Source organism: Cynocephalus volans, chromosome 2 (genome assembly GCF_027409185.1).
Source record: "Cynocephalus volans isolate mCynVol1 chromosome 2, mCynVol1.pri, whole genome shotgun sequence".
Classification (NCBI taxonomy): Eukaryota; Metazoa; Chordata; class Mammalia; order Dermoptera; family Cynocephalidae; genus Cynocephalus; species Cynocephalus volans.
The window spans coordinates 200,057,394-200,071,451 of record NC_084461.1 but is presented as its reverse complement, the minus strand read 5'-3'; the positions used below and the strand labels follow the sequence as shown (position 1 = coordinate 200,071,451).

The 14,058-nt window shown below is 46.2% G+C and overlaps 1 protein-coding gene across 6 annotated transcripts in view; it reads right to left on the bottom strand.

The window, feature by feature from the left end:
• MYO18B (myosin XVIIIB) overlaps window positions 1-14,058 on the bottom strand; it is a 280,263-nt gene that overhangs the window by 197,810 nt on the left and 68,395 nt on the right. For all 6 annotated transcript variants that reach the window (XM_063086857.1, XM_063086860.1, XM_063086861.1 and 3 more), the window contains exons 15-17: window positions 12,320-12,512; window positions 8,956-9,036; window positions 6,789-6,936 (exon numbers count right to left, since the gene is read on the bottom strand). In XM_063086857.1, the coding sequence (XP_062942927.1) occupies window positions 6,789-6,936; window positions 8,956-9,036; window positions 12,320-12,512 (422 nt within the window). The remainder of the gene's footprint in view (window positions 1-6,788; window positions 6,937-8,955; window positions 9,037-12,319; window positions 12,513-14,058) is intronic.

The following is a 14,058-nucleotide window of genomic DNA, read 5'->3' as shown; positions in this document are numbered from 1 at the left end:
ATTGGATGATCTTTCTTTGTTTTCCCATCCTGCTATTGTCAGTGTACCAAATGCATTAGGGTCTTGAGTCCTGCTCCCAAATCCTAATGTGCTGCCTCTAAACTGCAGTGAGCTAGGAAATAAGGAACCTGCATTTCTTGGAATTCTGTGCAAAGTAAACACAGTCTGAGAGTCCACAGGCTTCTGATAAGTAAATGGCATGGATCCTGCATCTGTTTGGCTGCTTAGAGATCCTTTGTGCTCACTCCCTGGATCACCTCTGTGTACTGGATAATTGAGGTTACCAGCAAGGGACACTTCCAGTTAGGTGAAGTTTTGCTGCATCAAGAGCCTCTTGTGAGCTTTTCTGGGCTATGCAGTTCTGCCCTCAGGGAGTCACTTTCCAGTAGGAGAGATAAATGTCCCATGGGAAGCAAGGTGACAAAGCTCACACCAGACTCCAGCACATATGCCCATGGTGCTCCTACAATGCTGCAGGTGTCTGTTTACATGGCTGTGTCCCTCCACTGAACTGGAAGCAACTTGGGGGCAGGGATTGTGTTCATTCCTCATTATGCCCAGCAGCTAGCACACAGCACAGCTCCAGATGAGGACTCCAACAGAATTTGGAGAGGGGGAAGAAGGGAGAAAGGATATTCGTGTTTGCTAAGTCCTGGCCAGGCTCTTAGCACCCTCTACTGGACACGCTAACATGAGTGATTTCACCCAGTCTTCACTCTGGTTGGTGATGGGACCATCGCTGGTTTCTAGAAGATGACATTGAAGTTCAGACACATGAACCAGCTTGGCTAAAGTCGCACAGCATGTTGGAGCAGAGCCAGGATGAGGACACAGGTCTGCTGGTCCCAAAGCCTGCCTCTGTCCAGGGTGGTTGCCTATGTGGATGTGCCACGTTTCCCAGGAACCTTCCTGGAAAACAACTCCTAGGTTCCAGGCTTACTTATCCCTCTCATTCGCTCCCACTTCCCAGAGTTGTTTTCACACCACAATTTTGTTCATAAAGCATCTCACAGGAAGCCTTTTGCTTTCAGGAGCCCTGTGAAAGCTACTGGAAGATGAAGCCTCATCCAGCAGATTTCTACCAATACTTCAGCCTTCATCATCTTGCCCAGGAGGCTGAATCCCAAGACAGGCCCCCCTCATTCCCCACAGGTCACTCCCTGTGGTTGTGAATGCCTGTACCCCAACTGTCCACTGGGCCTGGGCTCTGTGAGAGTTGATCCCAGCCCCCTGCTGGACCCCCCGGCCCATGTGGGGACACTCAGCAAATGCACCTTAAGTGAGGGTAAGAAGTCATGTCATAAATAGCGAGCGCTGGGTAAGCCAGAATGCCCAAGTGTTCTGCTTGATTGAATGTTCTCATTAACTCAGAGCTAATCAGAAAGCCCTAGAGGAAAGGAACTTTTTTTATTCTTCCAAAAGATCTGAGTTAATGTGTCTGTCTCAGCCAGTTCAGGACAAAGGATGTGATAGAGCCTTTCCCCTGGGATCTGAGAGCCTTACAGCATCCTGCTGGCGTGTTTGGGATGGGCACCATCAGGCTCACAGAAAAAGGAGAGAGGGCCACAAATCTAGCTGAATCCCTTCTGCTCTAGTCACACCCTACAAGATGCCTTTTGCTTCCAAAACTACTTTCTGGCTCTTTTGCCTAAAAGTCAGGATCCAGAAAAGATTACATTTTAAAAATATTTTTTAACATTCACTTGTACATATTTGTGGGGAACAGTGTGTTGTTTCAATACATGCATATGCTGCACAATTATTCACTTAGGGTAGATAGCATAGTTTTGTACCCATTAGTCTACCTCTTCTCCTCCCGCCGATCCCCTCCCCGCCTGGCCTGGTAACCATTATTCATTCTATTCTCTACTTCTATAAGAAGCACTTTATTTTATTTATTTATTTATTTATTAGATTCCACATATAAGTAAGGTCATGCAGTATTTGTCTTTCTATGCCTGGCTTACTTCACTTAAAATAATGTTTTCCAGTTCCATCCATGTTGCTGAAAAGGATAGCATTTCATTTTTTTTTAATAGCTGAATAGTATTCCATTATGAATATAAGCCACAGTGGTTTTCTGATGTTGTTGTTGTTTTAGTTCATTCATCCATTGATGGGCATTTAGGTTAATTCCATCTCCTGTCTATTGCAAATAGTGTTGCAATGAACATGGGAGAGGAGGTGACTTTTCAATATATTGATTTCATTTACTTGGGATATATACCTAGTAGTGAGATAGCTGGGTCATAATGCAGATATATTTTAGTTCTCTGAAGAACTTCCATTCCATTTTCCACAATGGCTGTACCAAATTACATTCCAAACAACAATGTAGGAGAGTTCCTTTCTCTCTGCATCTTCGCCAGAATTTGTTATTTTCTGTCTTGTTGATAATAGCCATTCTAACTGGGGTGAGATGATATCTCATTGTGGTTTTAATCTGCATTTCCCTGATGATTAGTGAAGTTGAGCATTTTTTCATGTGCCTGTTGGCCATCTGGAAGTCTTCTTTTGAGAAATGTTTGTTTAGTTCCTTTGCCCATTTTTTAATTGGGTTGTTTGCTTTTTGCTGTTGAGTTGTTTGAGTTCCTTATATATCTGGATATTTGCCCCTTGTTTGATGTGTAGTTTGCAAACACTTTCTCCCATTCTGTAGGTTGTCTCTTTACTTTGTTGATAGTGTCCCTTGTTGTGCAGAAGCTATTTAGTTTGATATAGTCCCATTTGTCAATTTTTACTTTAGTTTCCTGTGCCTTTGTAGTCTTGTCCAAAAAAGCGCTGCCCAGTCCGATTTCGGGTAGCATTTCCCCTATGTTTTCTTCTATGAAACTATGTTTCACAGTTTCAGATCTTAAATTTAAGTCTGTAATCCATCTCAAGTTGATTTTTGTGTATAGCAAGACAGGGATCTAATTTCAGTCTTCTGCATGTGGATATCCAGTTCCAGAAAACATCCCATTTGAGAACTGCATCTCATTCAATTCTGGATCACTGAGCTTCCACATACTCATCTGTTTTGAATCAAGCATTCATTGCACCCCTCATCATGCCAGCGCTGTTCCAGGTGCTGCCTCTCTGCAAAGGTGACCAGCCCAGCCCCCGCCCTATGTGGAGTAAGATGGCCAGTGAGCAAGTATGTGATATTTGATGGTGACCAATGCAAGAGAAGAAAGGAAAACAGGGGAGGGAGATGGGAGTGCATGTGGGGAGGGGTTATCATTGTACATAAGGTGGTCAGGGAGGCCCCGAGACCCGAAGGCAGTGAGGGAGGGCATCGTGTTAGAATGCGGTGGATGAGTGTTCCAGGTAAAAGGAACTGCCAACGCGAGGGCCCTGAGGTGGGAATGTGCTTGGTGTGTTTGAAGAGCAGCAAAGAGATTGATGTGATTGGAACAGGAAAGAGGAAGGAAACACAGCAGAGGGCTTGCTCTGTTCAGGCAGTGAGGAGACAGACGTGAACAGAAAGAGGTGTGCCCTGCCCTCAGGGAGCCTGCAGGGGAATCAATGAGAGTGACAACAACCAAGTAAAGTTAATAAATAAGCAAAACATTGCAGAGCTTGGAAAGCACCCTGAGGGAAATAAACAGGGAGTTGTGATAGGGCAGCGAGGCCGCCCAGGGGACAGCTTCAGACAGGGGTCGGGGAAGGTCTCCCAGGGGGTGACCTGTGACAAGAGAGCGGAAGGAGGATGTAGAAATGCTTCTTTGCACACATCGACTCATCTATCCCCACAACAGCCCCCTGAGACAGGTGTTGCCATTATTGCCATTTTGCAGAGAGAGGAGGTGACTTTCCAGAAGTCATGAGTGTAATTCTGCAGTAGAGCCAAGAGCAAACCCAGCTCTTGGTGGTCCATCCAAAGGCTGAGCTTTTCACGGATCCACTTCCTGTCTTCTTTTGGATCTCAGTGAGGTTCCTCCTGCACCCCACAAACGTGGAGACCGGGGCCACTTTGATGGCCTGGAGAGGGGTTGTGGATCTGCCTGGCCTTTGGAGTGAGCGGTTTTGCACCAGCTCTGTGCTCGGTGCCCTCAGGGACCTGGGAAGCCAACTGGCCTCTGCAAGGCCTTGAGTGACACACAGTAGGTGGGGTGTAGTGAAGCCCATGATGTCTGGCTCAGACTAAGGGTTCCACAAATACCAGTTTTCTCTACGCCTTCATCCTCCTTCACCAGCCGGCAAAGGGGCGGATGCACTTCACACCACAGAGCCTGGGTGGAGTCAGCCATTGCCAGGGTTAAGTCCCATTTTGGGACCCCTCGAGGGTGAGAATAGTACAGGACTGAATCTTGACTTTCCTGGGCCATAGGCACCTTTGTTTTCATGGGCCCTTCCCCCATGAAGTATGTGCAGATAGATAGATAAATAGATAGATGGAATCTTTAAATATAACTCTTTGGGTGGTATTTATTACAAAAACCATACATGATAATTGCAAACATGAACAAAAATAGATAGATAGATAGATGATAGAGATAGAGAAAAATTTACAGATATAAAATTATATTTTCTGACTGCTTTGGTATAAAGACAAATAGATCAATATCATTAATATATAAGTATATATGTATTAAAACATTGTATTTGATCTAACAGTTCTTTTTTTCCTTCTGCTTTGAACAGAAATAAAAATATTTTAATGGACCCCCAAAAGTCCAATGGACCCCAGCACTGCCTCTCCCTGCCTGGCACAGAACTCAGCCCTGGGCCATGCACTTACAGAGCCCCACTCTCTAGGGGTAATTTGGGTATTAGTGCTCTGAGTTTGCTCCAAGCAGAGATGCTGGAGCCATCAGATGCTGCTGCTATGTGCTGCTTAAAAAATCTTGTCCTGATGTGAGCACAGGAATCCACCATGAATGTCTTCAACAGAAGCCTTGACCGGTTACCATAGGATGGAAGCTTTTGCTGGTGCTAGCTCAGCAGACGGGCAGCTCTTCTCCCAATTTCTCACAAACACTCCAGTCAGACATTCACCCTGAGCACTCCATCAGGATCACGCTTGTCTAGGTCACCCATGACTCACATGGCTGAACACACAGTCATTCCTCAGTCCATGCCTCATGTGACCTCTTAGCAGCATTTATATGGTCCATCAATTCCTCCTTCTGTGGCTTCTGGGAGCACATTCCCCTCGCTTCCCTCCTATCTCCCTGGCCATGCCTCCTCAGTCTCCTGTGCTGTTTGCTCCCTTTGCCCCTGACCCCTTGACATTGCAATGTTCCAGGGCTGAGTCCTTGGGCATCTCCTCTGCCAATCCTCCTTTAGTGACCTCAACCAGAATCATGGTCCTCAATCTCCTTCTTGAAGATTTATTTGCCTTATTATCCATTTCCTGCTAGAATGTCAGTTCATGGGGGTGAGATATTTGCTTTGTTCACTGATGTATCTCCTGGGCTAGGACAGCGGCTGCCACATATTAGGTACTCCATAAGTATTTGCTGAATGAATTGATAAATGGCCGCCAAAGCCAGTTGGGACTGATAAGATCTCAAATTATATTTGCCCTTTTAAGTGCTTAGTTGAGTGGGACTCACAAGAGTTTTAAATCCAGGCAAACCTTGTTTTGAGTTTGCCCCTCCTCCTCTGGGTGACCTGAGATAAGCATCTCTACCTCTCTGGAGCTCAGTTTCCTCATCTTGGGGATAAGAACATCTGTCTGCAAATGTCTGGCAGAATCCTACTAGACAGTGTGCATAAAGCTCTGGGTCTGATGCCCTACATGGAGTACATACAGCATTCCCTCAACACCTTAAATGATGGAATAATATTTTTCATTGCCATCAACATCCTCATCCTCATAGGTAAATTTGCAACACTTTGCAGCAGATGACAAACCTCTGCATGCACATTATCTCTCCCAATCATTGAGGTGGAAATTCTGGTGAAGGAGGGGTCAGCGGTGACTCCCTTTCCCATTTTACAAGCACATCCACTTAGACTGTGAGAGGTTTGCTCAGTGTCACACAGGAGGAAGTAGGGCTACTCAGACTTAAACTGTGGCTGACGGATGTGACCAAGGCCCTTGGTCTCATTGCTCCAGCTTGATGTCTTGCTCTCCCCTTGCCCCTCCCTCTCCCACTAATCCAACCTATCAGCGAGTGCTGTGGACTTTACCTGTGAAGTACCTCCAAAGTCTGCCTATTTCCCTGGGTCAGGCCAGCTCCCCTGTCACCTGGTGGGCCACCATCCTATTGTGTCTCCACACTGCAGTCTCGGTGAACTTCACCAAACAGGAATATGAGCATACCTCCCATTGCCTAGAATCCTTCACAACTTCACATTGCTCTAGGGTTAAGAGCAGTGTGTTTGCATGGTCCGCAAGGGCCTCTGTGGTCTGAGTCCAGACAGCATCTCCAACCTTGTCCTGCACTGTGCTCCCTGCTCTCTGTTAGATTTATCTGCATGTATCTCCTCCAGCTCCTGCGGAAATTAGATCTGCCTGGGGCGCACCATCAGAGCGCAGTCTCAGGATCACTGTACACATATATGCTTGCCTATGAGCTAGTCCACTGTCTCTGCCCCCTGAAGACATGGGTAATACCAGCCTGGTTCACTACTATATAGAACAGTACCCAGCACACAGGAGCTACTTAATGTCTTTGTTGAATGTGTGAATGAATGAATGCATAAAAAAATAAAAGCACACACAGGCATATGCATGTACATTTCTGCACTCAGAGCCTCCCTGCAGGTCTTATCAGGGCTTTTCCTACAACTGACAAGGATAGATTCCAACACCCATGCAGGACTCAGCCCCCACCCCCACACCCTTGCTCCCTTACCTTCAGCCCCAGCTCCTTTCTTCTCAAAGGCTGCAGACAGACGCTCAAGCACCTTGCTGTCACTGGAGCCCTCTATCCGGACTTCCTCATCCAAGACCCAGAAAAGGCCTCTGGGATCTTCAGCTCCCCCTCCAGCTGATAAGCGAACCTGGTGGGAACCCAGGATACATTGAAGGTCCCTGATCCTGACCGAGGCCAGTCCTGGGCTTCTCTTTCCACTGATGGGAATGGGGATATCTGAGTCCCAGGCATCAGGACTCAGAATGTGCCTGCTTGGACCCATGTTCCCATTCACCTCTAGACTCTCAGTGTTGAAGCCATAAAACTGCAACAACCTATTGGTTGCAAGGGGTGTGAATCCTGCCTGTATATTCACCTCCTGTGTGATCTTGGGCAACTTACTGCACCTCTCGGAGCCTTGTTTCCTCCTGTGTAAGATGGAGATTGGAAATACTTTCCTCAGAGGGCTGTAGTGAGGCTTTAATAAGGGGAATCCTTTGTAAATTTCTAGATACGCACAGGCAGCTGTTCTATTTGTGCACAGGCAAACATGAAAGGATTAATACCATCATCACTTCGTCTTAGAAGTCTTTGTATTTTTTTTTAACTAAAATCTTGAGGGGAAAAAAATAAAAATGAGTACTCAAAGAACATTTCAAAGGAGAAGGTGAACTTGATTCAATAGCATAGACACAGAATTTTAAATCTAGCCACAAGCTTCAGAGACCATCTAGGCAAACCTATATTTTGCATATAAGAAACTGAGAGAGTCCTGGGGAGTTTAAAGGGCTTATCCGAGGGCCCACAAGGAGTCAACACAACCAAAAACAGAGCCAAGTGGTTATGGAGGAAATGTAATAGTCCCATTGTGCCTGGGACACAATTCTTTCAGAGCTAAAACTGGTAATGTCTTGTGCAAACCAACACAGTTGGTCACCCTAAGTGGGAAATCTTGGTCCACACCATTCAGAGACCCGGAGAGGGGAAGTGACACGTCCAGGGTCACATGTATAGGTGCAGAGCTGGAACTGGATCCCAGGTTTCCTGGGCCCTCATCTTGACCTTCTTTATTGGGATTGAAATTGATAGCTGGCCTGTCTTCAGAAGGTAGTCGTTTGCAGCCACAGCTCAGTGGCCCTGGGTACTATACCACCCTTCCCGACACATACTGCTGAGTCAACCCCTGTAGGCCCATCCCCTCCAAAGAGAAGCACAGGTGAGGATGCTCGGTGGAGAGGCAGAATGAGCCAGAGAGATGCCAACAGGAAGCACAGATATGGCACACGGCCAGCAGAGCTTACTAACAAGGGAGTTTCACAATGACGGGCGCAGCACACTTGGGCTGAGAGAAGACTTGAAAACACCCCTGGTGCATGGGAGACAGGGAATGAGGAGAAGGGCAGCCTGCAGTGTCAAATGGCAGGAGGAATGCCAGCAACTGCTGGACACCTCCTATGTGCCAAGCACCAGGCCAGGTGCTTTATGTGCAAAATCTCATTGATGTTCATAACCACCCAGGGGAAAGGATCATTCCCATTTTGAAGATAAGAAAACTGAGGTTCAGAGAGGTGAAGTGACATGCTCAAGGTCACCAAGATAGCACCCAGGCAGACCAGGTTCCACAGCCTAAGTACTTTCACACCAAAATGTGAAGGAGAAAAAAAGTCAGGTGAAATGATCAAGGTCAATGGTCAGTTCTGGCATCAGGTTGAGCAGAGGTGAGGGTCTGGGGTCAGCAAAGTGGTTTCCAGGGATGGGGAGAGTGAGGTAGAGACTTAGGCCTCCCCAAAACTAAAGCCTGTCTGCCCCCAAGGGAGTACAGGGGCCTGGACCCAATATTGTCCTCTATTCTCCATTCCCTGAACTCCTCTCAGCTCAGACCACAGACTTCCAGGTGTGAGTCCATCCTAAGATGTAGACTCAGACATAAAGGAGAGCAGTGGATCTCCACCTGAGGACACTTCAGCCGCCAGTTTTCCAGGCCACACCCCCAAACCCATCAACACAGAGTCTGGGTGTGGTCCCTGGCATCGGTGGTTCTTACAATCCCGGAGTGATTCTAGGTGCAGACCGTGGAGAGCTACAGCTTAACGACTCAAACCTGCTGGTATTTCAATGAAAAGCCACGTGGCATGTGAAAACCTTGGTTTGCTGGGCCCTGTGTTACCTGGGAGGGATTCTGATCCACAACAGCCACAGTGGTCCCTGGGGAGGGCTCCGGGAGGTCAAAGGGCACAGGAACACCTTCCTGGAAAATCAGAGGACTTAAAAGTGAGTTCCTTCAGGGAGCTGAATTGGGTGAGAAACTTCTGGAAGAGGAAACAGTAGTGAGGACTTTCATCACCATTCAGCCTTTTTTTTAAATTATGGTAAAATAAATAGAACGTAAAGTTTACGTACCTTAGCAATTTTTAAGCGTATAGGTCAGTGGTATTAGGCCCATTCACACTGGTGTGCAACCATGACCAGCATCCATCTCCACAACTTTTTCATCTTGGGAAACCAAAACTCTATACCCATTAAACGACCCCCCATTCTGGTAACTACTTCTCCACGCACAACCCTCGTAAATACTGTCTTGATTTCTGTCTCTATGAATTTAACTACTCCAAGTACCTCCTATGAGTGGAATCATACAGTATCTGCCCTTTTGTGACTGGCTTATTTCACTTAGTACAATGTCCTCAAAGTGCCTGCATGTGTCAGAATTTCTTTCCTTCTTAAGACTGAATAATATCCCATTGTATTATATACCACATTTTGTTTATCTGTGTGTCCGCTGATGGACACTGGATTACCTTCCCCTTTCAGCTGTTGTGAATAATTCTGCTATAAATGGAGGTGTACAAATTTCTTTTCCAAACCCTGTTTTAATTCTTTTGGGTGTATACCCAGAATTGGAATTGCTGGATCATGTAGGAATTCTATTTTTAATTTTCTGAGGAACCACTACACGGTTTCCCATCACGGCTGCACCGGTTTACACTCGCGCCCATGGTGAGCAGAAGTTCCAGTTTCTCCACATCCTTGTCAGCATCTGCTGTTTTGTGTTGTTTGCTTTGTTTTGTTTTGATAGTAGTCATCTTAATGGGTGTGAGGGGGTATCTAATGTGAGTTTGATCTGCATTTCCCTGGTGATTAGAGACATAGAGCATCTTTTCATGTGTTTACTGACTATTTGTATATCTTCTTTGGAAAAATGCCATTCAAGTCATTTGCCAGTTTTTAATTGGGTTTGTTTTGTTCTCATCACCTCTTAGTCTCTGTATGAAAAGAAAGGCTGTAGACCAACGTTCCACTAACATCCTGATATTGTTTATCACTCAGGATCACCAGCAATCATCAGGGCTTTATCAGAAACTGATAATTTGGTACAAACTTTTAAAATATTTATTAAGTACCTAATAAGTGCTGGGCTGAGTACCTGGTGCTGAAGGGAACAAGCATAAACTGTGAATAATAATAGCTGCCATTGAAAGTAACCAGAAATGTCCAGACAATTGTGTGCACAAAGATGTTCATCACATCGTTGCTCATAATCCCTCAAACTTGGAAATCACCCAGATGCCTAAAGGAGAGTTGAGATAGAATTGGACATAATCACTGAAATGCACATTTGCTACAATTTGTAAATGGAGTGAGGAAATGTGAGAAAAATAGCAGACAACAGAGTCATATATATGTACAGAAAGACAGGAAATCTGTAGAGAAGACAATGTATATGGAAATGGCTGGTATAAAATACAGAGGGCAGTAACAGTGGTTGCCTCTGGGTGGTGGGAATAAAGAAAATTATATTTTCTGCTTCTTTACACTTATATGCACTTTCTTTTTTAAAATAAAGAACTTGTTACTTTGGTTATGCAAAATAAGTGAAATATTATAGGGAAAAATGTGATAGCTGCTACCACATATTGAATGCCTAATACAGACTAAACATTTGCTATCCTGCTTCATTAAACACTCAAAACAGCCCTTTTAGGAAGGGTGTCAGAAGTGATTTTAAAAACAACCCTAGGTCTCCACCCTTCCCTTACCCACACTCTTTGCAGAGTGACACCGCAGCTTCTCCATCAAGAAGTACGGCCTATTTTCCTACCCCTTGACTCAGGGCTCAGCCTTGGACTTGCTGTGACCAGTTGAATACAGTAGAGTGACCCTGTACTAGATCCAGATCTAGGCCTCAAGGTGTCCTGCTGCTACTCACTGTCTTGGAACCGTGCCAGCACTGTGAGAACAGCCTGAGCTAGCCTTTTGGGGGAAGAGACATTCAAGCAGCAGAGACAAGGTCGTTCCCTCTAAAGCCTGCCTAGATCAGCTCATGGCCAGCTGAAGCCCAGACACAGGAAAGAGCTCAGCCAAGATCATCAGAGCCACCTCCCCAACCTACATCTAACCACACGGGCCCAAGAGCTAACCCAGCCAACACCAGAAAAGCTGCCCAAGCTATCCAGAGACTTGTGAGCATAACCAAAGTGTTTTTTTAAGCCACTACATTTTGGAGGTAGTCTATTATGTTGCAAATGGCAAGTGATACAGGAGTATTATTATCTCTATTTTCCATGGGAAGAAATTGAGGATAAGAGAGGGAGAGTGACTTTCCTAGGGCTACACAGTTAGTAAGTGACAGAGCTAGGCTCAGACACCAGATGTCATCAGCATCATTTGTTTGAGATTTATCCATGTTGATGCTTTTATTTTTATTGCTGTAAGGGCTCCAACTAAAGAATTGACCATAAATCCAATAACTTTTATCCTAGGTATGAGTAATATGACCATGTCTAATATTTTGCTATTAGCACTTGCTACAATCAAAATGGTCACCTTCAGGGAGGAAGTGGGTGGTTGATATGGAGTATCTGGGGTACTGGCAATGTTTTCATTTTTATCTGGGTGATCGATACAAAAATATGTTCATTTGGACAAATTCACTGATTTGCGTACTTCTGATTTATGCAATTTTCTATGTCAAAGATATATTTCAATTTAAACACTTTTTAATGAGAAGAGGGATGCGGGAACATGCCTGTACATGTTTCCTGGTTCATACACACAGAGTTTCTCTAGGTCACCTAGTGGAAGAGGAATTGCTGGGTTAGAGGGCACATGCATCTTCAGTGGTGTTAGAAATGGCCACATTGTTCTCCAAAGGAGTTTGTAACCCACTGTTTCTACCCAACAACAGAGCATAAAGGGCTTTCCACTCTGGGGAAGTTGCAGACTAATGCTTGGAGAAGGCTTTAGCTTGGGTGAAGTGGGAGAGGAGAAACAGATCATCCCAAAGAAAGGACAGCTGTGGGAGCAGGGCCCAGGGAAATCCACGTTCCCTGGTGTGTCTGGACTGTGGGGTACAGGAGGCAGGGGACGGAGACTGGGCTGCAGAGAGAGAACAGCAGTGAGGGCTTTGTTCCATGGTGAACCAAGCAGGGTAAAGCTGAAGGCTACTGGAGGACGGAAATCCCACTGCTCCCTGCCTGACCTCACTCCCTCTGCTGAGCCTTGGTGAAGGCCCCGCTCCGACCCAGTCATACCTCTCGGTATCGCTCCAGCGTGGAGACGAAGGTCCGCTGGTAGAAAAGCAGCTGCAGGCGCTCGTGGGTGTAATTGTGGCACAGCTCCTCGAAAGTGGCTGCCTGGTCCTTGCCCTGGTGCCGGGGGTTCTGAAAGCCTGGAGAGTCTACCACCATGATGGAAGCCATGGAGAGATGGTGGGAGGAGAAGGATCTAGGGAGAGAAGGGAGAGGCCCCAAGATGACATGGAATCTGAGAGCCCGCTGGTCCAAGCCTCCCATGGTCCCATCACAGAAATGGAGAAATGGAGGCAGTATGCTGGGTGCCTTTGGACATCCAGCAGATCTGGTTTCAGAACCAAGCTCACCACTTACAGGCTGTGTGACCCTGGGAAAGTTACTTAACCTCTCTGAGCTGAGTTTCCCCAACTGTTACATGATGATGGGGTGAGTAGGCTGATCCCAATGGCTACAATAAGGACTAAGGGAGTTAAAGTGCAGGAAGTGCCTCCCACAGTGCATGAACACAGCAAGCTTTCAGGAAATGTGACTTCTCCACCTGGGCCAGAGTGGAGAAATGACTAGCTTAAGGTCATCCAGCAAGTTAGCTACAAAGCTGAGACAAGAGCCTACTTTTCTTTCCCCAGTGACACATTGTAATAGAAGAACACTTCTGCTTAGTGCATCAGTTTACAAGGATCAACTCCTTGGATCCTCTTGGTGAATGTGGCGGGGTAGACAGAGGAGGGATTATTCACAACAAAATTCAAGAGTTAAGAGACTTTGGAGCCAGTTACACATGGATTTCCACCCTCACTCTGCAATGGAGAAGCTGTGTGTTTTGGGAGTGTTATCCAACCTCCCTGAGCCTCAGCCACCTCCGCCATGAGAGGGTTAATGATAGAGATCAGCTCCAAGGGCGGTTAGGAGAACTGCACATGCTGTGAATGTGAAGTTTGTAGTGTGGTTAGTTCTCGGTAAATGTTATCTGCTATTATTACTGTTTTCATGATCAGCTATCAACTTTGGAGGGCCTTCAGTTTAAATCTGGGTGCTCCATTACTTGCTGATGTTTGACATCTGTAAAATGGGGTCCGTAAAAGCAGCCACCACATAGACACGCATGAAGATTAAGTCGGTTGGTTCTTGGGAAGCCAGGTGCCTACTAGGTGCTCATAAGTGGTGGTAGTGGCTGTTATCGTCAGTACACCTATTTTACAGATGTGGGCTCCAAGAACCCAAACCCTGAAGCAGCTTTGCAGGCTGAGGCAGCTGCTCTGCCAGCAGTTCATTTCCACTCCCAGAACTCCCTCCTCGAAGCGTGCATGATCCCCCTGCTTTCTAGATCATGTGTCTGTGTCTCAGACGGTAACTACTCCAGCAGCAATAGAGGGAGTTGACTGTACGTCCGGAACGACTTGGAGATTGCCGGCCGCTCTGCTGCTACGCACCAGCCTCATCCTTTCAACAGGATTTCAGAATCCTGATCATGCTTCCTGCTCTCACGGAGGAGGGAGGGAAGCCTTGCCTCTCTTCTGGATCTGCTTACAGTGTTTCCAAGGAGGAGCTCAGAGCGTTGTTGGTGATGATGGAAAACAGAGGCTCCAAGTAGCCGCAGCCCTACAGGCGCACGTCAGAGACACTTCTGGCTCACTCTGAGATTCCACCACGGTTGCTCCCATTCCCAGTAGGAAAATTTAGAAAAATAAATGGATGAGAGCATTGTGCTGGATCGTTCAGGGAAACTTGAAGGTACAAGA